Raw genomic sequence first — 24,128 nt, 5'->3', positions numbered from 1 at the left:
AAAATTACGATTGTTTCGTCCGACTAAAATGTGTACGTCAATCTTATAACAATTAATATCATTATATTAGATCATTATATAATAAAATTTCATGGTTTATGCTACTTAACTCTAAAAAAACACACGCGCGCGTGTATATTCATTTTTCCGTATAGCAAAGTAATTCGATTCAATTTAAAACTGTAAGTAGATTAATATATTCTCAGAATTGCACGAACCTATGCATTCCTGGATAAATAAGTTTTTCATATTTCTCAATAATTATGGATTTGTTTAAGTACTTTAGAAAATGATGTAACTGTGGCATTTACAAAGTCAAAAAGTACTTTGTGAGAAGAAAAGGTAATTTAAATTCTAAAATAAATATCAGCATCAAAAATTGTCAATGTTATCTTAACCAGAAACGAATGTTGCTTAACAATCATAAGATATATTAAAAGCTTTAGTCTTTCGTATAAAGTTTTTAATAACAATAACAAATTAGTATTGTATGTTGGAACACTGTTTTGCTATTCAGATTGCCTTTAAAATATTATCTAACAATTAACCATAATTGTCCATAATTGTAATATTTATGCTTGCTATATTAAATTTTAATAATATGAAAATACTTATAGTCTGTATTATACAATGTAATTGTCATTAAATACATGTCGTAGCACATAAATAAATTGGGTAGAAAGTAAAATATATATCTAATTATAAAATAAAATATTTACACAATTAGATGCTTGCATGTAGAGTCCAACCGCCCAGATCTCACCTACGTGGCCGATTTTTCATTATGTGGTTGTTGGACTATGGCTTAGGATTTCCCTTCTTTTTTCCTTTTAAGCCGCGTTGATTCCCCCATTTCACACAATTTACTTCGACTGCTTCGTTTCACATTCCTGATATACTTTATAAATACATAAATATGCGCGCGCGCGCGCGCGCACACGCACACACACATTCTTTTCTCTCTATCCTGATCCCCTTCTTCCTTTCTTTTTTCGCTTTCAAACACGTATACATGTGTCGGAGAAGGAAATTTAATTTTGTACTTTGTAACCGTTAACTAACAAGATAAAATAAATAAATATAAAGTTTTTTTACTGCAATACTGGAGAACAATTAATTCTGAAATTTTTTCAATACTTTTTCATTTTAATGTTTTCAAGTTGAGTGAACAATAATTGATTATCATATTACGGATCTTACTATATTATATACTTTTCTTATTAACAAAATCTAAGGAAATTGAAAGCATTTTTTATCATTATTGTTTTGTCGATGTTTTTTTTTCACTCATATGTGCATTCGTATATTTATTTGTACGATGCACGATAAACATTCTCTTTATAATCTAATAATAAATTAGATTTTTCCCATCACTTAAAGGTTTAAAAAGTAATAATAGTATATTTTATTTAAAAAGGGTTAATAAATATTATTAAATATAATGGAGAAAGGAAAGAAAAAGAAAATTAAGAATAAAAGATATATGATCATATTAGTCAATATATTTTGGAAAATTTGTATATTTCCTTATACTGCGGTATGACTTAATAAGCATTGGCAACTAAAATCAGAATTAAATATGGATGTATAAGAAATTACCATTTTATCTGTAAGTATTAAAAATTATTCAGTGTATTAATCAGAAACGATATATAAATAGACAATTAACATCTTATGTGACAGATCCTAAAAAATTAATTATTCCAGTTTTAAAACATTTTCAGTAGGATTTAATACAATATTTCTATTGTATGAATTTATATTCATGCAATACTGCTCAATAGTTTTTTAATGTTCTGCATTGGCGTATTTGCGATATGAAGAGGGGCGGTGCACTTTGATATGGTAGGATAATTAATTGAAATGTTTGACAAGAGAAAACGAACCCTTTTTCTAGACTAACGAGCCGTTTACATCATCGTTATTCCCTCCTTTACCATTGTCGCTTGTACCGATTCGTTGGAGAATTGCATACAAGTGTCTCATTAAAAATTTATATCACAGTTCTGTGGAACCCTCATTCATCTTGGACATATCAAAACGTCTAAAGTTTTGAATTTGTGATTAAGTCGAAAATGTCTACTTATCTTAACACTTAAAATTACTTCCTATAAACATTTCACAATGTAGCATTAAATAGATTTTTATACCGTATTTAAAGTATTTCTTTATGCAATTACATATGTATATTTAAATGTAAAAAATAATTAGTTAATACAGTATTTTCAATAACAAATTTAATTACCGTTTTTTTCACATCTAATCTTAATCCATGATTATCAAATCTTAATAAGTTAATTATAATATTTTTTATTATGTATTATGTATTTCTATTAAATCTCTTCTATGATTAGAATTACTATACTATTAAAATAATTAGGAAATTACTATACATAATATATTATTTGTCCATAACAATTGATTGAAGTTTTATTATATATGAACAGTAACTATTATATCTCGTGTATTTTAATTTATAATATGCATTTACGATAAAGACGATCATTGATGATTAAATGTTGATGAATGGTTTAAGCATTGGCAAAAGCTAATATTAATAATTACTAATAATTAATTAATAAGTAATCGATAACTAGTTGGAAATCATAAGTATTTAATTAACGTTCATTTATATTAAGCATAATGTATGTGTGGTGGTTTCATCGGTACTATTCATAATTGAATTTCATAGAATATTGAATTATATCTTACTTTTCAGTATAATATACGTCAAATTATTTATAAAGTTTAAAAAATAATGTATGCACATATATATATATATTATATTTTAATTCTTAATTAATAAATTGTTTTAGATCGTAAAAATGCTTTATTGGAATAGCAATACATACATATATATTTATGAAAATTGGACGCGAATGATTAAGATGAATTTGAAAATTGGTAAATAATTATTTAAATAAGACAACCAAATTTATTATATATAATAAAATGGTTAGCCAAAAAAACTTTTTTATAAGCATTATGATTAATAATCTAAAAGCTCTTACACTTCAAAAGATTATGAGATTAGCCTTTTGCATAGAGAAATACGAATAATTCATATATTATTACGTTCATTATAATTTTAAATTTCAATAAAATTAATGCAGAAAAAATGGAGATTCGTAATTTTCGAATATTTTAAAACTATCTATATACTATAAAATGGAGTTAATATTATGGACATCACAGAAGAAGTAAAATAATAACGTTTGGTTTTAGCTAAACTATTTATTTATGTTTTAATAACAATTTTTTAAGATTATGCACGTTAGATTCAATATAAATATTAGAAGCCTTTAATAAATTCATACTTGATTAGCACTATTTCTAATACAAGAGTTAGATAAGTGACTTTTAAACAATATTTTTTCTAGTATATGATTTATCGAACCGACATATGCTTATGTTAATGTGTTTATTAAAAAAGTAATGAATTTATAAAAATATTTAATATAAATGTGTATCATATTTCATATAATTTTTTTTTTGTTTTCTTTTTCTTTTTAAGAAATTTGCAGTTACACTACAAAAAGTCCCAAGTTTATCAATAATAGAATATTTATGTAATAACATTATATGCTTTATTATATATCTTGATAATAACAGTGATAATGCCTTTTGTATTCTTATTTTGTCCTTCCATTATAATCTTATTATGAGCTTTGACATTATAAAAAGCACAACGATGTACAATAACGTCTACGATGAATGGAATATCGAGGTCTTCTCACGTCCCTTGAGACATTATATATTTTCAAATTTCCCTAAAAATGATCATTTTTCCGGCACTTAGTCGTGATTAACGAGCCTTTCATAATGTAACAAATACAGTATTCCAAAACCGTCCTGACAGTGACATTTAAAATTTTTGTGTGCTTCTTTATTGACATTTTTATTGGTATCAGCAGAGACAAAAATAATATGCCGACATTGACGTCAGATCCTTGATTTAAATTTTAAGCAACTTTATATGATAAACAAAGAAACACGTTGAGTTGTTAAGCATTTTTTATTGTTTAAAAATTTCAATACCTTTATATAAGCATGTAAAATTTTAATCTATACAGTGAAGTATTTTAAACTCTTTATTTATTTATTTATTTATTTATTTATTTATTTATTTATTTTTTTTTTTTGAATAGTCACTAGATTGATTTGCTTTGATTCTTATTGTGCTGTCTGATTTCAAGTTTTCTTTGCACAATTATATTTAGATGTACATTGAGGTTTACCTATCTCATGATTTAAATGATTTAATCTTACTTTTTGACTTACATAATTTTATTTCATTCTCAAAACATTTGTCATTTATGAACATTTATCCTTTACGTTATTTACTAAGGAGTCACAACGAATTACAAATTGCATTAAAAGTATCTTTACTGTAAAATATTTTAATGTAAATTAAAATGATATTATTATATGCGTTATCGTATACACATTGAAAATTTGTTTTACGAATAGTGAATTTCAATCGATTAGACTCATAATTGTTATCCAAATTAAAATCTCAATTATTAGTTAAATATATATTGTATTATTATACTAGCTCGATTCATTTTTGTTAGAAATTGAAAACTATGAATATATTTAGATTTAAAATAAAATAAATATTAATAAAACTGTGTGCATTAACAAATGATATAAAATTTATTTAATCAGTTTAAGTATGTACGTCGATAATTACATTTATTTTAAAGTTTTAGTTTTTGTATTATTAGAATCGGAGAATTTGAAGATAAATTTTTATTAACAATATTCGTTATTTAATTGATTTAATTGATTTAATTGATTTCACAATTCTAGCTTTCACTTACATAGAGTCAATTCGTTCATTAAAAAAAGTAATGTTATTGTTAGATCATTAATAAAATCAGATTTTATATAGTTCCCACAACTCCATTTACTATAAATAATGCAAGAAAATATTTTCAAATAAAAACTAAAAAAACACTAAGATGAAATAAAAAGTTACGTCACGCATCAAACGCATAAAGACAGGTTGTAAGTATCGAAATGCTCTTTTCCAAATGGATCGTTTCGAAAAAAAGTCTTCATTAGCACATTGCAGAGGGAAACGTAATTCTTATTCTTTCTTCTTCATCTTTCACACCCCCCCCTCTCCCTCTCCCTCTTTGTTGCGACTTTACTATTTCTCCCTATTTACGTTATTTCTCACTGTATTGATCATTTGCTTTATTTCATTTACCTTTCATAATCAGTTCGCACGAATCTTTTACGATAAAATTCAGTGGCATTGATAAATAAATAATCAAAGGAAAAAGTAACACATAATGGAAAAGGGTGCAACGTTGTGAAAAAGCGAATAAGAGAACTTGCACGATCGTTTGCCTTGGCCTTTAATACGACATGTAAGGAAGGGTGCGGTGGTTGATGCGCGATAAATTTCGGATGCTAAGACATCTTGCTAATTGTACAATTCACCTATCCAATTTATTTGGTCACGTATATTGCTTTGGTTTACGTAACATAACTAGTCATTCATTTCCTTTCATAGCCAGATGAATGTAGTTTATTATCTATTGACGCGGATGTTTTTCAATATTTTGATGAATTACGATTATTATCTACTTATACAATTCTGAGGGTGAGTGCTGATACTGAGGTGAAGATTATTATTGTGAATAATTCTCAATTTCCATACTTGAAATCTTAAATGATTTTTATATAATGAGTTCTTTGAATGCATAAAGGAATTTTCAATTTTTAAGCTTAAAAGAATTATGAAAGAGTATTTGTTTGCGGTTCCCGCGGTAATTAGTCTTTTTTAGCTCTAAAGATGCTACTAAGTTGTAAGGTTCTAATAGCAATGATTGTTATAAATTTTCATCGGAGTTTGAAGTCTTGAATATTATATGTATATGATTTATATTCAATAAAAAGTGTTCAAAACCATTGGCCTAATCAATTTATCTATGCATAGATTATATTTTAAATTCTAGATATTTTGTATTGTAGGTTCTAAAGATTTTAAACATGTATTTTCAATACAAATACAAAAGACAAATAATTTTAATGGTTAATTTCATCTATTTAATTGAATTCTGCTTTTTATTATGCCTAATCAATGTTATAATTAATAAACTTTTTAATTGAAATTATTAATTTTTATTACATTTTTTCCCCATAATAATAATATATACTTAGTAACAATACTTTATAATCTTTTACTTCAGTGTATTATTTTTTTAGTTAAAATTACATTAGTCGTAAAAAGTTAAGGTATATTTTATTAAGTAACTTTCAAATAAATTGCATCTAAAAAATAGATAATAAAAGTATTATTAAAAGAAACATTTAATTTTTGAAATATAATTCACTTGTAGTTAAATGCATACATTTTCATTTTAAAGTACAGAAAATGATATTAAGTACATTATATACACAATTCGAAATTTCATTTTCTAAAAACTTTACTCACTATAATATTATCTATATCACTACGTATTATTCCAAAATATCATTAGAAACTTGAAGCTTATTAAAATAAATTATTAAAATAAATTTTTGGAAAATTAGAATATAACAATATTTATTGTACGACTAAAGTCATTATATTTTATCTCTATATTTAATGAAACCAAGGAGGATAAATTGTGATAGTATTTGATTTTGTATCAAGATTATTCTGTATACGTACTATATAGAAAAAAGGTATTAATCTATTTGTCTCTCCATTCGAAATGATAATGTGAAAGAATATTTACGGTATTACATTAGGTGTCACTTTAAAATTATTAAATTTGTGCAATTTTCATTGAGAAAATACCCTAAAAATACCTTAAAATATCTTAAATAATCATTTAAAGTATTAAAAACAATAATAATAATAATAATAATAATCATGATAATAACGACAAAAGCCGTAGTACTAGTAGTAATATAATAGCAAATAATGACAATACATAATTAATAATAAATGTTGTTGATAATAATAATATAATAATACATAATGAAAATAAAAATAATAATAATAATGGCTGCAACAGTCACAATAACAATAAAAATAACAATAGCAATAACAATAACAATAACAATAACAATAACAATAACAATTACAAGATGATTACAATTACAACAACAAGTACAAGAAGAAGAACAACGGGCCGTGCTAAAACGAACGTGTAAATAAGCTTTAGCTGTCGCCATTGGCATCACTCGAGTTTGGCTTGTTAGCGATTGGACAACTCTCGGCAATATTTTAAAAAAGAAATATTTCCCGCCTTGATGATTCGTAAAAGGCATCATTAATGAATGAGCGATTTTCTCCGTCCATTGCAGGAAGAATTGCACGAGCTGCAAGTGTCCAAGAGAGGCGCACGACGTCTGTCATGACGAGTGGGTGTCGGTACGGGCGCGACTCGGACTCAAGGCCGACGAATCCAGGGACCCCGGCGGTTTCGATCCCAGGGATGCCGGACTTGCGTGGGCACCACCCGGACTACCCCCGCACAAGGTAAGTCTCGTTACTTTGTCCGATGATGAAGTTTCGTCGAAGTTCATCGTGAGCGCGGTTGGTCGGACAAGCGAATGTCACCACAGGATCGAACCAAATTTTTTTCACTTAGTTATCACGATCTTCTCGATGATTCTCCCGATTGACCATCCGTTCGAGGTTCTCATCCAGAAGAGCACAAAGATCCGAAAGTTGGAGGAATTAATGGCTGATTAAAATAATTAATATAATTGTAGCTAAATGCAGCTTAACGGCTTTGCTTTAAATACCCAAGAGTTTCATAGAATTTTATATCTTTCTCAACTTCAACAGTATTATCTTTTCTTCCTTATTTCAATTTAAGTTCAATAATTACTTTTGATACGTCGCCAATTATGAATGAGGATGAAGTGTATTTTTAGCAAAGCTAATTAAGGCTTCTGATTAAATTTAATTAACGATGGGAATTATAAAAATATTCAAAGAGTCGTTGTCTTTGATAGTCGCTTAATGATAACAATTGTCAATTAAATTGCATTAATTCTCATAAATTTCCAACTTATTATTAATAATATTAAACTTGTATAATAGAATTTCGATTTTATTGCCGACAAATAATCCGGGAATCATGATATGAGAATGAGTAAACTCACAATTTCAAAGTGCAATGTATTAGGAGAAGTAGCAAAAGCTTAAGTGCAATATATTTTGTTTCATCACATTCAAGCTACGACGTTAGCTACTGAGTATTTCCAGAGATAAATAGAAAAAAAATTTCCATTAATAAAAGTTTAGGCCAATATAAATAAAATATAAATGCAATTGCATAATAATAAATTGCTTAAATCAAATGATGCAAATATGATTATTCGTTTTGATTTTATTATATTAATAATTAATGATTAAAGCGCTATTTTAGACTATTTTATTTTATTTACTATTTAATTTCAGTATTTCATTCAAAAGTAAATTTAACCGAACGACACATAATAATAACACATTCACATAATACTGATTGAAACCAAACAGGTATTAACGCAATAATTAACATTATATTTGCCACTCTGTTTTTTTTAATAACTTTTATACTTCATAATTTTAGTTTAGTGCAAGAAGCCCGCTAGGTGTTTTTTTTTTTTTTTTTTTTTTTTTTAAAAAGTTTTTTTTTTTTTTTTTTTTTTTTTGACAAAAGTTTATTTGTTCTTTGGTATATGAGTCAAGTCTTTTCTATTTATATCAACAACTTTAGAAAACGAATGCAAATTATTGCAATATAAAATATTAAAAGATAGATAGATTTCATTTTATAAATGAATTTCTTATTCTTAATTGAAATGCTTAAATTGCGTTATTATGAATATAATAAGAAATTTTATACAGATATATCATTTACATTTTAGTATTAATGTACATTTCTAATTTTTATACCCGCGGAAGATAAAAAAATTACGAGTATTTTCAAAATAAACGTATTACGAATGGGGCAAGTTGAAAAGAATGCTAGTAATTTTGAACTTGCAAAGAAGATTGCATTTAGAATTTTATTTAATTGATAAATTTTACGAAAGCAATTAAATATATATATATATATATATATATATATATATAAGAAAGAAAAATTTACAATAATCGGAACTTACGTAAAGGCATTAATTGTGAATGTAATTTAGCTTCATTAATATAAAATAACTAAAGTCTAAGTTAATCTTTGAAGTATTTTAAGCATGCAGTAATTTAGTTGGATATTCGCTTGAGCTAGAAGTATATATTCGGTAGAATTAATACGTTTTTTTGATAATTAGCGATGGAATAATAACGATATAACTTGGCAGCGCTTATGATGAAACGAGAAGCCGAGTAAAAATTTTTTTGCCAAATCATATACTTCTCTATAATATTGATAATGAATAATTAAATTTATATTTACATTACATTAAAGCTCATTCTCTTCTTTTGTTGCTTTTTAATCATTTGGCCATGAAAACACGGAAATGTATCTAAATATCTCATTGCTCGTGAAAACGATGAATTAATATATGGAAAAAGAATTGCCACATATCTAATTAATACTTGACAAGACTAAATAATTGGCTTTATAAGATTTGAATGCAAACGAGCTATTGTTCTTTCGTAATTAGAAGTTGTCATTCTAAATTACTCTTATCAAATTGTTGAGAAGCAGATTTTCTCATAAAAATTTTGCATTCGGCTTAAATAGCGAAAATTTACGAATCGCTACTTTACTAAACTTTATGAAAAGACTATGTAATGTATTTTAAGTCGATAGTGCGCACACACATACGCGCCCCTCATAATACACCCACTCGCGCATCCCCCCTCCCCTGCAACGCCATTGCGAAAGAACATTTTCCTCTTATCCGTATTATTCGCAACTACGTGCATGAGTTAAGTAATTTTAACGAAAGTTTATTTAAGATTTTCCTATAAATAAACAATAATTAATTACTTCTTAAAGTCCTTTATTTCCGTATTAATCATCACGAGGTAAAAGTAAAGTCTAATACATAAACTTTCTCAGTGCGGATGTAACTAATTGCAACTGCGTTTAGCGTTTAGCTCTTAAACTGCACGCGCACGAACATTGGATGTTTGGCCTGTAGCCCGCCGTCAATATTTTCGGAAAACTTGTGATAACTGGCGTGTAACCTCGTCCATTATGAGTGTGCGCTTCCCGCCCCCCCCTCCTCCTCCCCTCCTCCACTCCTCCAATGATTCTTTTCCGTCTATCTGGCTGAACTTGAATAAAGCATTATATTATTAGAATATGCTGTAATGCGCTCATTTGCTTTTAGGGCCATTGATGTTCGAATGTTCATTTATCGGTGTATATGGCGCACATATTTCGTTGTAAAATGTTGAGCGTTAAAAATTGTTTCAAATGATTCTTTGATTATTTTTTTTGATTTTTTTATTTTGTTTTGTTTTGTCTCTTTTTATTTCTAAAGGAATTCCCACTTTTCCGGCGCTTTGATGGCAACAACAACAACAACAGCATTAATAATTTTCGGAAATCTTCAAAGATTGTAGGAAATGCCATAGGGCGTTTACAAAATATTAAGGGGATAATTTTTACTCGGAGACGGCATGGAGTAGCGAATTACGGGGATAAGAAGCATCGAGCGATTTCACATGCGACGGTTTGAAAATGGCTTATAGCTTATTTCATAATATGTCGTAAACTCCCTAAGCCATGCTTCGCAACAATTTCGAAATATTTAAATAATTCAGCAACTTTTTCGTATCTTCTCATACAAGATTTAACATTTCATCAAGTAATACACAATAGACAACTTATGCTTGGAATATTTTCAAATTTATGATAAAAATTTTTCATAGTCGACGCTCAATCGAGTTCCAAACGATTCAATCTTACGATTTATTTAAATGTAAAGACTTTTTATCCAAATAATCCAATAAAGCCTCTCGCGATTCCCACGGTAGTGGACGCAAAACCCAACCGCTGCGATAGCAGTCATCGACTGGTGCGAAAAAATGAAAAGAAACTCGACACCCACGTTCGGGCAAATTCAGCAGCAGATATCGCAAAACAAGTTTAATCATTCATGTTCAATGACGTTTCATTCAAATTCATGTTTAATGACGAGACTCTTTCTTGCCGTTCGCCAGGTGGAGGAGTACTTCTCGATGTTGCCATCGCTGTCGGTCCCACGGCTCGGGACTGCTGGCGAGCGTCACAGGGATCGCCAACTGGCGACTCAACTTCCGAAGCAGGACCTCGCCCGGGCCTACTGCCGACACCTCGACCCCCAACATTCCGTCAGCGCCGATGACTTCATGGCCGCGCGAAACGAGATCGCCTTGGACATCGGCAGCGTTCAGGAGATCTTCGATAAGATCGCGGTAAGTCGTTTTTAAAGTAGATGCGGACAAGTCTTTCATCTCGCATTTCGTATCTCTAATTTCCTATGTGCCTGCAAATTGCTTCTTTTTTTTTGTTTTTTTTTGTTTTTTGTTTTGTTTTGTTTTTTGTTTTGATTCGACGACTAGCCGATTAGTATAGAAACCTCGCGATTCTTTAATATAGTTCAACTACTATCTATTTAATCACGAATGTTGATAGTAATCGAACGAGTCGTTTAGTTTCTTCTATAACTGGAAAGGCTACGTATTACGAAGCACACTATCGCCGAGTTTTATTTTATATCATTTTATCGTACATAGTATTAAATCACGTTTATATAAACTCGCGCGTGCGCCCCCCCCCCCACACACACACACACATACACACAAAACCCAACTAATCCTCATCGAATACTTTAAAAAATAATAGCGAATTCATTTTTAATGTATTACATATGCATTTAAATTCAGATAAGTTGTGTAAGTTAATATAAAAAAAAAAAAAAAAAAAAAAAACTCTTGAAGAGTCGGTGTAAATGTAATTTTTAGTAATTGACGTGTAATTGATTTTTAGCAGAATCCAATTCATTCTTAATATATTATAAATTTCTATAAGTATATTATTTTCTAATTTTATAAACTTTATTCTGTTATAGATATTTGAATAAATTCTAAAAACTGAGAATGAAATAAATTTTTTCTTATTAAATTATATTTTTCTGATTAATATTGACCAAGTTCATAATATTTTTATAATATTAATTAAACAGGTTTTCTATTCCAATTATTGTAATTTGTTTAACGCTTTTCAATAATTATAAGTTACAGAATATAGAAATCATTAAATCCAATGGAAGTTTCTTCTTGATACAAATATACGTATTAAAGTTATTTCCAATCATTCTTAATTAATTGCACACGTGTATAAATAAATAATTTACATGTTTTATTTTATGTGAATATGTGTGATTAAAATAATTTTATACATGTTAGAAGAAAAGGAAAAAATATACGAAAATATTTTATGCCTGAAAGCCTTGGATTTCTAAATTATTCGAATTTTTTTTTTTTTTTTTATATATTTCATGCTACATGCCTGTGAATTAAGATTAACGTACTGTAAAATTAAATATTCTTGTTATTTCCTATATTATCGACATATGTAATAAATTTCTATGCGTTTCGTAAACTTGGTTTCATTGATTATTGTTTACGAAAATTACTATCCTAACATCGATTTCAACAATATTCGTTTTGATTTATTTTTTCAAAATATATGTTACATTGTCATTCTCATTACACGTTTAAACTTCCAATTTATTATAAAACATATTTCCATGTTTTGAGACAAGTGGATAATGTTACCGAGAAGGTAAAAAAATGCAATTAGTAAATAAATGGTGGATAAAATGGAATTTAAAATGAACGTCGACAAAATGTAGTTTAAACAATTTATCGAATGTGAATTTTGGTGATGAAGAATTATAAAGGTCGTATACATGTCGTATTACTCAAACTAACGAAGATAATAAAATGAGGACACACGCGTTATTGTATAAAATAAAAATTCTCACATTTCAAAACAATATAGTAAATATTAAAAATTGTAACAGAAAATAATTAATAGTTTATACGAGGCAGGTCTCTCGTGACTGTGTCTAACTTTTTTTTTTTTTCAATTCCATTTTCATTCGATTCAATCAGTTCCATGTTCATTAAAATCCCCCATGTTCCCAACTCTACTAACGATCCCCCAAACTTACAGGAGTGCGGAACTTGCAACGAGCCCTTGAAGTACGGTAGCCTCGCGGTATCAGCGAGTAAACTTGGACTTGTCTATCACCCCACATGCTTCAGATGTTCGCAATGCGAGGAGTTGCTGGTCGACCTTGCGTACTGTATGCACGACGATGCACTTTACTGCGAGAGGCACTACGCCGAGCAATTGAAGCCCAGGTGCGCAGCTTGCGACGAAGTGAGTCTTTCTTTGTTTTATTGGGGGATAATTATTAATTGCGAGTCGTCCCCTTCGATTTTCCGTAACAGCCGAGTATTTTGGAGGTTCGGTAGCACTTGCGCCGTTATTATTTCGATGCTATTGATAATAAGGGGAAGCCACGTTGTAGCGGACATTGCATTTGAATTGCAATGTATTTTTGATATACGTCGAGTGTTTTTTGTCGCGATCTAGCACGATCTTTTGATAAGAACAATTACTCGCTCATCGAAAATTTACTATTCCTTTATTATTATTATTATTATTATTATTATTATTATTATTATTATTATTATTATTATTATTATTATTATTATTTATTTATTTTTTTTTATATATAAAAATTGATAATCGATAAGTTAGTTAACCTGTAAATAGTTTCTACACAAGTATTATAAATACTGTGTAGTCAATAGAGTTGTAAGTTAATTAGTAATATGAAACGTATAGCATGTAATATATTAAAAGATCGACATTCATCTCAATTCGGCAGATTCACTTAAAGTAGTTAATTACAGTACTTGTACGTGATATTTTTTATTCGTTAAATTTACAACTACGAGTGCTTTAAATTGTATATAAAATCGCTGCATTTTTGGTAATCGAATTTTCATTACTTATACTGGATATTAAATATATTAAATTACAAAAAAATCAATAAGTAAATACGGAAGTATTGAATAATCATTCATTACTTAATATTATAGATATTTCTATGAGAATACCAATATATTACTCCTAAAGTTTTAATAAAATTCAGAAAAGGAAGATTATTTTAATACTTATTCTGCTATTATTGCTATTACTATTAATTTAAAATAATATAACAAAGTTCTTTTCCTACTAGAAAATGTCTTGAATTAAAAAAGATTGAATTTTTTGTTTGTTTTGTTTTATTTTCTATCTTATCGACGTACAGTATATGTCGGGTAGTATGAACTCTAAAATATTAAATACTGGTTATGCTCTATTTTATCGACTGCGCGAAGTGTAGATTACTACGAAATTCGTTACCACGTCTCATACTATTACGCAGATTTTTTTAACCTATAGCTAATAAGTGTCGTGAAATTGGCAAATTACTGAATATTAAATTAACTTCTTAATTAAATTTAATATGTAATTTGATATCGGGCTTTAATTAATTTTGTTTTTGCAACTTTACTTTCCAACGTCTATATTTAAATTCATATTTGGCATGACAGTTATTGAACATATATCAATCGCCCATATATGATTAAGTTACAAAAACTTTATAGCACAATAAAGTAAAACGATTTATTATCGATCCTTGAAATGTTTGACCACATGTAACTCTGAAGTAAAATTGTTTCACTTCATGTTCAATAATAATATTCTCATTTCTATATTTAAATCTATGCTTCCAAATTATTATTACAATTTTTCGTTGAACATATCGAGTTAATTACTACGTCCATTTCAAAAATTTTGTATATTATTTTCAACTACTTTTATAAATAAATCCAAAAGATTATAATTTTTCAAATGGGTATTTTTAAGTTTTTTTATTCTGAAAAATTAAATTAAAAAAAAAGAAAAAAAGATGAAGTTTAAATTAATCTTTGTATATCTAATGTAGGCTTATCAATAAATAAAATTATATTTGTAATCAATAAATATAGGTTGATTTATACATTGATTTACATATTTATTTAATATTGTATATTAACTTTTGAATTTAGAGAATGAATCGAATAAAGATAAAGTAACAAGTACATATCAGTAAATATAAATATAATTTCACTGATAACTTTTTTAGTATTTTTTTCATGATTAGTTTAAGTGTTTGTTTAGAATATTCGAAAAGTTGAATAATACTATATTAAATTAGTTATAAGTGTGTAAGAAAGAAATCAATTGTACATTAATGAAATCGAAGTCGAAGTATATGGACAAATGTCTATAATACAAAGATGAATTAAAGGAAATAATAATCTTGTAGAGTAAACGTAAAATATAACAATTTCAATGAAATATGACTGGATTTACTATTGGATTTTTCCGATGTTTTTAGTACATCAGATAGTTGAGATATAGCAAGGAAATACATCAATGTTGGCAATTTTTGTTAAAATGATAGTGGCTGATAGTGTCTTCGTTCTTTCACTTTCACTCGTGTCGTTTCTTCGTTTACTTTCTTCGAGCTTTCATTCGTATAGTTTCACCTTTCTTGGGCGCGGTACTAAATGCTATTGCACTTAATTTAGATGACTAGAAACAGTTAATCGATAACTAATAATTATTTTAAAAAGTAAAAGTTATTTTTTATGTCAAGGACTACAGTGCATAGTGTATATATTTATTCGTTTAAATGTAGGAAAACAAATTTCCTTAAAGTTTTAAAATTGCCAAAAGTATTTTTTTGTTCGTGTTACATCTATTAGGAAATCAAATTATATTAATGATTCAATAATTTCTTAGTATTCCGATGTTTTAATTACGTGAATCTTGTCAGTTAGCTAGGAACTACGAAATCTTTCTTAAGAAAATAAAATACAAAGGTATGTCGTCAATAGTAAAGAAATTGTTACCTTAAAAGCAAAGACGAGAATGATCAATCATTATTTGCAATGAAACGAGATTATTTTGTTTAGATCTAGTAGCTACTATTATTCATGAATACAGAGAATCGAATAGCTTACGTTATGAGTATTAAAATCTTTATGTAATATCTGTGCACAAGATTAAAAGTCATTTAATCTAGAGTGAATAAAGTTATCCAAGGCTTATGAGATTTCTATACCTGTATGTTGTATTTTATGGAGAAGGATTATTAAAAAATCACTTGATAACATAACCCCATGAAGGTATATAGTTAAAAATTGCTTATAAATAAATGTAAATATACAAAACTCTTTGCTATTATTATTGTTTTTATTGTTTTTTCTCAATACCTTATATTATTGAAAGTCAGTTATTCTTTCATTTTTAGTCAATCTTTTTCTTGAAAAGTTTCGAAGTATATAATAGACTTACACTTTATAAAAAAATATTATAAATATATTCTAAATAGAGAAGTTTCGAGCATAATTTTAAATTCCATTAAAACATACTCATTATGTAGAACTCATTTATTTTTATTTTATTTTCTGGTTATTTTCTATCACTATAAAGTAATTAAATTATTTGACAAAGCTGTATGATTAATATTTAATAAATATATATATATACGTATTTTTATTAATTTCATATTCAAGTAGATAATAACTGTACAAAAAGAGTTGGGGAGACCTTATTTTCTTTTCAGTTTATTTTTTCTCAGTTTTCTTTGACATACAAGCTTCTAGGAAAATTATTCGAACTTATTATTTTCAAAATTTGTTTATAATCATAATTCATACCAATTCATCCATACCAATACGATCAAAGTAATTTTTACAACATTGCCCGTAATGTCTTGACGAATAGCCATATCGAGTAGAAGTAGATATCAGACCGTTATATTTTGATTTTTTATTCTTTCTTAAAATAGCTATGTATGAAGTATTTTTAAATCGATGAGTGAATACATTAGTTTTTAAAGATGTCGATAAAATAGTTGTGTAAGGTTACTTAAGGTCTATTTTGAATTGGGGATATCCAGTCAGTCATTCCCGCAACATATTCGAATCTTTCATTTGTGCATACACCTCGTCTGGGTTAATACAGTTTTTTATTATTTATTTATTGATTATTCATCGATAACGTTGTAAAATAAAAATATACCAGAATATATTGAAATTTATACTGCAGACGTATGAGGAATATTTTCTTCAATGAAATGCTCGGATTTTAGCTTTTCGGCATTTATGGATGAAATAGTTACCAATAAATATTTGCAAATAACCGTCATCGTTGCAAAAAACTACGCAGATAATTTACAGATATCTATTCATATTAAAATGTATTACTTGTAAGAAAATTATTATATTTGTCTGTGTTGACGAAAGAAAACTTGATTTCAAGGCTTTTTTATAACTTACATAGGATAACAAATCGTGCAAATAAAGTTATAATACGAGCAAATATATAATTGTACTGATTATTTTTATAACATTACCTTTACAATTAAATTTTGCAAACAGTTACTTTATAATAATATTTTATTGACAAATTATAGTTACTAATGCATAATTAATTTAGATTTAGTACATACCGTAAGTGATACTCGTAAAGTAAGTTTAAGCTTGTACTCATCAGAGTATAGAGGCAAATAATATTGAAAATAATTTCAATTAATTAGAATCAGAGAAATAAATCAAATCTCTTATAACTTCAGTATTTTGAAACGAAATTTTATCCTTCAGGCGGTCGAAGAGAACAAATTCGATAAAAAGAAAAAAAAAGCCGATTATTTATCGCACAAATGCATCTAATTCATCGGCTAAAAATAGTAATCCTACAAAGCAAAATGTCATTAGCAAATAACGAGTATTATTTAAGAATATGAAATTTCTATTTAATCTCTATCGTGTTTTCAAATTGTCCTGAAAATTATAAAATTGCGCGTGTAAAATCGATACTCATTAGATGCTATTTTACAGAAAAGTCGGGAAATGTGACTCTACTGGCAATCATTAGACAATACTGCAAATTCATTGTTCATTCATTCTTCAATACTTATTTTTCAACATGAAATATAGCGACAAGTGATCGAGTCATTAAAAATACAGCGTCTCATAATCATTTCTTACACGAACGAAAAGGCGAATACAAGAAGCACGGGTATCGTTGAACGACCTTAAGTTCTAACGCATAACGTCTAGGACCGAGTGCGGTACTCTCTTGTCCCCGGTCCACTCTTGTCGGCATTTATACAAAAGTCCTATCCCGATGACGTAATTTTTTCTCACGTAGCTACGCTTCTCTCTTTCGCTCTTTTTTGAGTCAGACGACATTGTCTATTTTTGGAGCGGCAGCGATTTTGGCGCTTGGGCGGTGATGTTCTCCTTTTCTCTCTTGCTTTTCTGTTATCGCGATCTGGCCTTCTGCAAATCGGTACCACATCCAATGAACGCAGATTCCATCGACTTGTTTATGTTTCAAGGCTACGTGCTACGATAATATCTATTATTATTATGTAGATGGGCGTTCCAGAAGGGGGAAGGTCATAGGACCTTCTATGCTATTATTTCTTCGTGTATTCGCCTAACATTAAAAATATTTTCGGAATTTATTTCGAAGTTTATTGGTGATTAGGGTTAAGTGGGTATCGGGAAATTAATAAGGAATAAGGAATATTTAAGCTCATGTCAATTAATTATGCAAATGTCAATTAAGCTTTACGAATGGTGACGCGAATGGCAATAAACTTTTCACTTTCACCGCTGAGAATTTGATCTAAGGAAACTTGTATGGTAAATTATAACTTGTTATAATTTTCTTAACTTGAAGCTATTCTTCGCTGTTATACCTACAAACTTGATAATTCCCTATGAATAATAATTATCTAATTTAATTATGTATTTTCTTAAGAATTAAGTGTGCCTCATTTTCAATGCATATAATATTGTAAATTGCATTCTGTGTGCATTATATATCACTAATCGTGTGATACGTGCTCCGCTGATATATTTAATAAGCACAGATCATTAGATATGAATGTATAAAAATTGAATGATTGGTTGGTTTGAAGTATCGACGGTTATTGTATGCCAACGCACGTGACACCGCATATTATATATAACAGCGTGACATTAATCTCGGTCACTCAATTATCGGATATTATACATAGTGTACTTGAAAAAGTGAAAAACATGTCTACTTTTAAAATTGAGCTTAGCATACGTTATTACCTTAGGATATTACATTCATTTTTCTTCCAAAACAAAGCAATAAATTTACGTTAGCAATTCTAGCATTTTAAAAGCTTGCGCTTAACGTACACTAAAAGATTACTTACTACATACGAATTTTTTTCTCATTTTTTATTATCACGAATAAAAATGCTCGGAATTGAGAGACGAGCCGAAATTTGTGCAATTATTTCCAGTTTGTGTTTTTCATTACGCAGATGCAATTATATTGAAGAAAAAAATAACTGTCAAAGACTTTGCAAATGCCTGAAGAATGGAAATATGTGAATCTATCGAATGAACGATCATATTGAGTAATTAAATTTTCTAATATATATAAGTATCACATAGTAATACTATATAGTATATAGTATTGTTATTATTATTAACAATAATACAATATACCAAAGTATCGAACATGTTATTTAAATGTTATATCGATAACGGATAAAATTCTTAATATTTTAGTCGAAATATATTTTCTCGATTCGACGATAGGAGCCAGAGTTCTTGCATCCTTTATTTTCTAATTTTGGAAATAAACGATGGGCCAGTACGTTGCCATTATCCTTTTGAAACAATGTTTCGGAGCATCGATCATTACCCTCAGTGGCCCAACACCATTTGAGATAACTATTGCAATCTAAAATTCCATTAAGCACCTTGAAAACGCGTCTTAAACAAAAAAAAAAACTCTGAATAATAAAGTAGCCAGGAATCGCATCAAAGCTCTCCCGGTCCAATCGACGTGAGTCAATGAACGCCTACGATTGTGTCGTCTACGAGTCTCAATTTCGCAACTGCGTTTCCGTGTGCGCATTAGCAAGAGAGATAGATAGAGTACGAGTGCATGGGTGCGTGCGTATACGTGGACGAGTAAGCGAAAGAAAAATGAAGACGAACAGAGAGATCGAGCGCCTTGAGGACGACTTAGTGCGGATGTGGCAAAGATGAATGGATCAATTTAGATCGACCGGTGGTCCAATCAGCAAAGAAAATAAGTGGGCGAAAGCTACGGCCATGTGATACTGAGCAAGGTCATACATTGATTTCTCATAGCTTCCGTTAATTTCTTCTTAAAAATGGGCTTTCTTGACAAGTGGATAATGACAAATTAGCTATTATTAATGAATGATTATTTAACTGAATTTCAAGGTAGATTTCACTTTACGTGGTATTTAAAGTAGTGAATAGTTACGTAAATTGTAGAGAGAAACGTAGAGATTTCATTATGCGATAATTTATTTATATAGATTTTTTTAAAAATCACTGAATTTATATATATATATATATATATATAACAGTTACTTATTTAAAAATAATCATATTTTGAATTTCTAAATCATTTTGCCCGACATAATTATGTCTGCACATTATAATTTGAAATTAATTCACCATAAATCAGCCACTGGTGTATAATTATTTCATAAATAATTTCACATTGTATTATTAGCTTGCTAAACTGATAGCGATTATATATTTAGAGTGAGACATAATGGTGGATTAAGAGTGTAGGAATAATATTAGATTTTATTTTTATGCGCGCAGGTTGGATATAAAGATTATTAAAGGATCATTAAATTCTTCGCATTTCAGACTAATTTTTGTAAAAAAAAAAAGAAAAAAAGACGTCAATATAAAATTATAAAGAAAATTTTATTAAGCTCAAATTAGAGAATGTTTTGTATTTTAAAAAATTAATGAGCAAATAAAAATTTGTCATTTAAATTCATTAGCCAGAGTGATTAGCGAAGATGATTAAATAGATTAATAATGACTTGGCGTTTGAATTCATTTCTTAAACTAAATATACTTCAAAAAGCTTTAAATTTGAATTCGTAAAATGAAAAAACAAAATGAATGAAATGACAATTATATTAATTAGATATTGCTTTTTTCCTATGTAAATCGCGTCTTGTTGGTCATTCATTCGTATTTAAATAACAATATTTACACGGATTTCGTGTCCGACCAAATGGATGCATAAATGCATGCAATAGATAATGCGCACGTGTATCCACGTACACATATGCACGCACACACAAATATAATGCACAAAATGTTCCTGCAAAGAAAAATGTAAAAAAACAACAACAAAAGAACTTTTATTATTTCAATTATGATAGTTGCAAAGGGACTCGAAATTAAAAAAAAAAAGTATGAATATTAAATGACTTTAATTTCCAATATAAATTTTTTCGAATGATCATTATTTACGTAATTGTAATAAATTAAATACTTCAGATATTCTGATAAAAGTTTCTATTTCTGCAAATCTTGCATTCTACCTTCTTTCTCACGTTCGAATCTCACTCGATATAATCAATATTCAGGCCCGATGAATTTTGCATTCTCATTCGTTTTTTATTTAACGTGTCTGCGCATATTTCCTTTAACGAAGAGAATCTTTGGAATCACATTGGGATCCAAGGGTTGCGAGCATCAACCGTGCCCTTTGCATTTTGATTGGGTCTTTGCTCTTGACCACCACCTGTTACCAGAAAAACAATTTGCTTCAATGAGCGATTGCATAAGGGTTGGATTATTCTGCAGATTTATTTGTCATCGATTGGCATTTGAAAATAGAAAGTAATTAATTAATAGGTTTATACGTAATGGAGAAACTAACTCCGAAATATTCCTTTAACATGGATTTAATTAACATGACTCTACTAGCTATACAATGATTGTGCGCGAAATATAAAATAATTAATGATTATATTTGAATGTGAAATATTGTGATTATTTTGCTGTTTATGATAATTGTAATTTTTGATTTTTTGATTAATGAAGCGGGAGAAAAGAAAAGTAAAGAATGAACAATTTTTGAGGAATGTATTTTTAGGAAGAAAATTTTTCTCCTGCAACGTAACATAATTTATTTCAATGATCCTAGTCTTATTGGGAAATGGATCGTTCGTTAAAAATACTGAATATGTGAATATTCGAATTTATGATGTGGCTCAAGATGCCTACGGTTATCATTGTTTACCAATTTATAATATTTATTGAAATGATAATGTTCAGACGAACCTGTGAACAGCGATAATATAGGAGTCTAATTTTTTTTCTTTTCACGAATTTTTTTCTTCTCACGACTTATGATTCGGGAACGGAAGGAAAAGAGGCAAAAGCATTGCCAATACATAATGTGGATAAAAAGAATCTTTAAAACGTTAGCTCGACGGCCAATTATTAATGAAATGGAAGTATGACAATGTGAACGTAAATTAAAAGGAACCATAAATGCCCAATCAATGTAATATTCAATTTGAAGAAAAGTCGACAACTACATCCCATTGCGCAACACAGTCAAATAATAATTGTATTCATCATATCGAGTGGCACTTGGAAAAATGATTGCTGACAGGGTAAATAATTTTCTCGACTTCCCAATACAAGAATTTGAAGTTATCTATTTGAAAGTAGGCCAGACACACGCATCCTTCTATCTCTTTATTCGTGCAATAATTTGAATTACATCCTTAACGCCAAGATGATGTTGTAGTTTTTCACCAACGTCACAATTTGTATTTCTAGTCGATATTACGCGATAGGTGTGGAGTAATACGAGAGACGTGTAAGAAGTAGTCGTCGTCTACGTTGTCTTCGTTGTCTTGGTCGTCTTGATCGTCTTGGTCGTCTTGGTCATTCGCATTACTCCCTTCCTTAACACTTACGTCTTTCATTTTGTAATCGTCATCACCCTCTTCGTCATCATCGTCATCGACATCGTCGTCTTCCTCATCATCATCATCGTCGTCGTCGTCGTCATCGTCTTCATCATCTAGTTCAGCATTTAATTCTTCAAATTCATCATCACCGGCTTCATCGTCGTCGTCGTCGTCTTCGTCGTCGTCGTCGTCGTCTTCGTCTTCGTCGTCGTCGTTGTATTTATTTTTAGACGAGCTTTTATACACGCGGGCCGCGGATTCACGTATTAAAAGATAATTTTAACTTTTATGCGGGAATAGCAAATGCATTCCAATCCAATGTGGAAGAATACGAGGATGATGAGAAACAATTTTGAAGTATACTGTAAAAACAGCTTTTGGCTCGAAAACTTAGGAAACTTGAGATTTTTATAAATAAATCCGTAAATCAAGAGTTGACGAGGGAGCTTATGGTCGTTTAGGCAAATGCCGATTCTCATGGTTCACGAGCTTTTACGCAGACTTAAACCGACGTTTATCATTGTTGCTCGCGCTATGCGATGCTAAAAAGATGAATTTACGACGTTTTGCGGATTTGTGTACGCTATTACGCGGGACAGTTATGAGAACGTGACCGATATGATACGCTCATCACATTTGGCCGAAACTATTGAATTATGGCTCGACTTACAGTTTCATTAATGGCTATATATAGCCATAATAACATTGAGGCGGTCGCTGAAAATAAGCTCTCCTCCTCCTCCTCCTCCTCCTCACCCGTCCCACCGCCGCAACTCCGACCCACGCATATAAATCGAAGCGGTAATTAACAATGGCATTTTCAAGTTTAGCTCGAGCGACGATTAACAACAATAAGTTGATTCGGCCTCGATCATTTTTAATCGCCAATTAAGTAAACTAATTAGTCGAGCATCTGGTTGGAAGGTTCCGTGAGAGGGCCTTGCGTGCCCTCGATTGTTCTTTGTTATGCGAAGTTTAGCATCGGTTGCCGACAGGACCAGTCGACGGACATCTCAAATTACGCAAGCCGAGGATCGTCAAAGGGAACCGCCGATCTTCGCGTCATCCCCGGAATGCGAGACACTATGATACTCTCCGCAGCTCTCGCTGGTGTCGCTGCAAGGGCAGGTCAAAGGCACATGTCCCATAGAGTCTCTAGGACAGGGACATTGACGGCTTTGCACTCGGTGCGCGCGCTCGCGTTCTAAATCGGTCAGCCGAAAAGGGGTTTCGAGATCCGGTGGAGCTCTCCGACGTCTACGCACGCCGACCGTGGCCACGTTCGATCAGCGACCGAAATAAACGTCTCTGGCATTGTT

At 29.6% G+C, this 24,128-nt stretch overlaps 1 protein-coding gene across 1 annotated transcript in view; it reads left to right on the top strand.

Moving 5' to 3' along the window:
• The window catches only part of Lmpt (four and a half LIM domains protein limpet), a 67,258-nt gene that overhangs the window by 5,379 nt on the left and 37,751 nt on the right, over positions 1-24,128 (top strand). The window contains exons 4-7 of the mRNA XM_011502140.1: positions 279-322; positions 7,287-7,483; positions 11,111-11,344; positions 13,110-13,319. Of these exons, the coding sequence (XP_011500442.1) occupies positions 279-322; positions 7,287-7,483; positions 11,111-11,344; positions 13,110-13,319 (685 nt within the window). The remainder of the gene's footprint in view (positions 1-278; positions 323-7,286; positions 7,484-11,110; positions 11,345-13,109; positions 13,320-24,128) is intronic.

Source organism: Ceratosolen solmsi, unplaced genomic scaffold (genome assembly GCF_000503995.2).
Source record: "Ceratosolen solmsi marchali unplaced genomic scaffold, CerSol_1.0 scaffold43, whole genome shotgun sequence".
NCBI classification, from domain to species: domain Eukaryota; kingdom Metazoa; phylum Arthropoda; class Insecta; order Hymenoptera; family Agaonidae; genus Ceratosolen; species Ceratosolen solmsi.
Note: the sequence above shows the minus strand (reverse complement) of the source record. Positions and strands in the feature narration are given on the sequence as shown.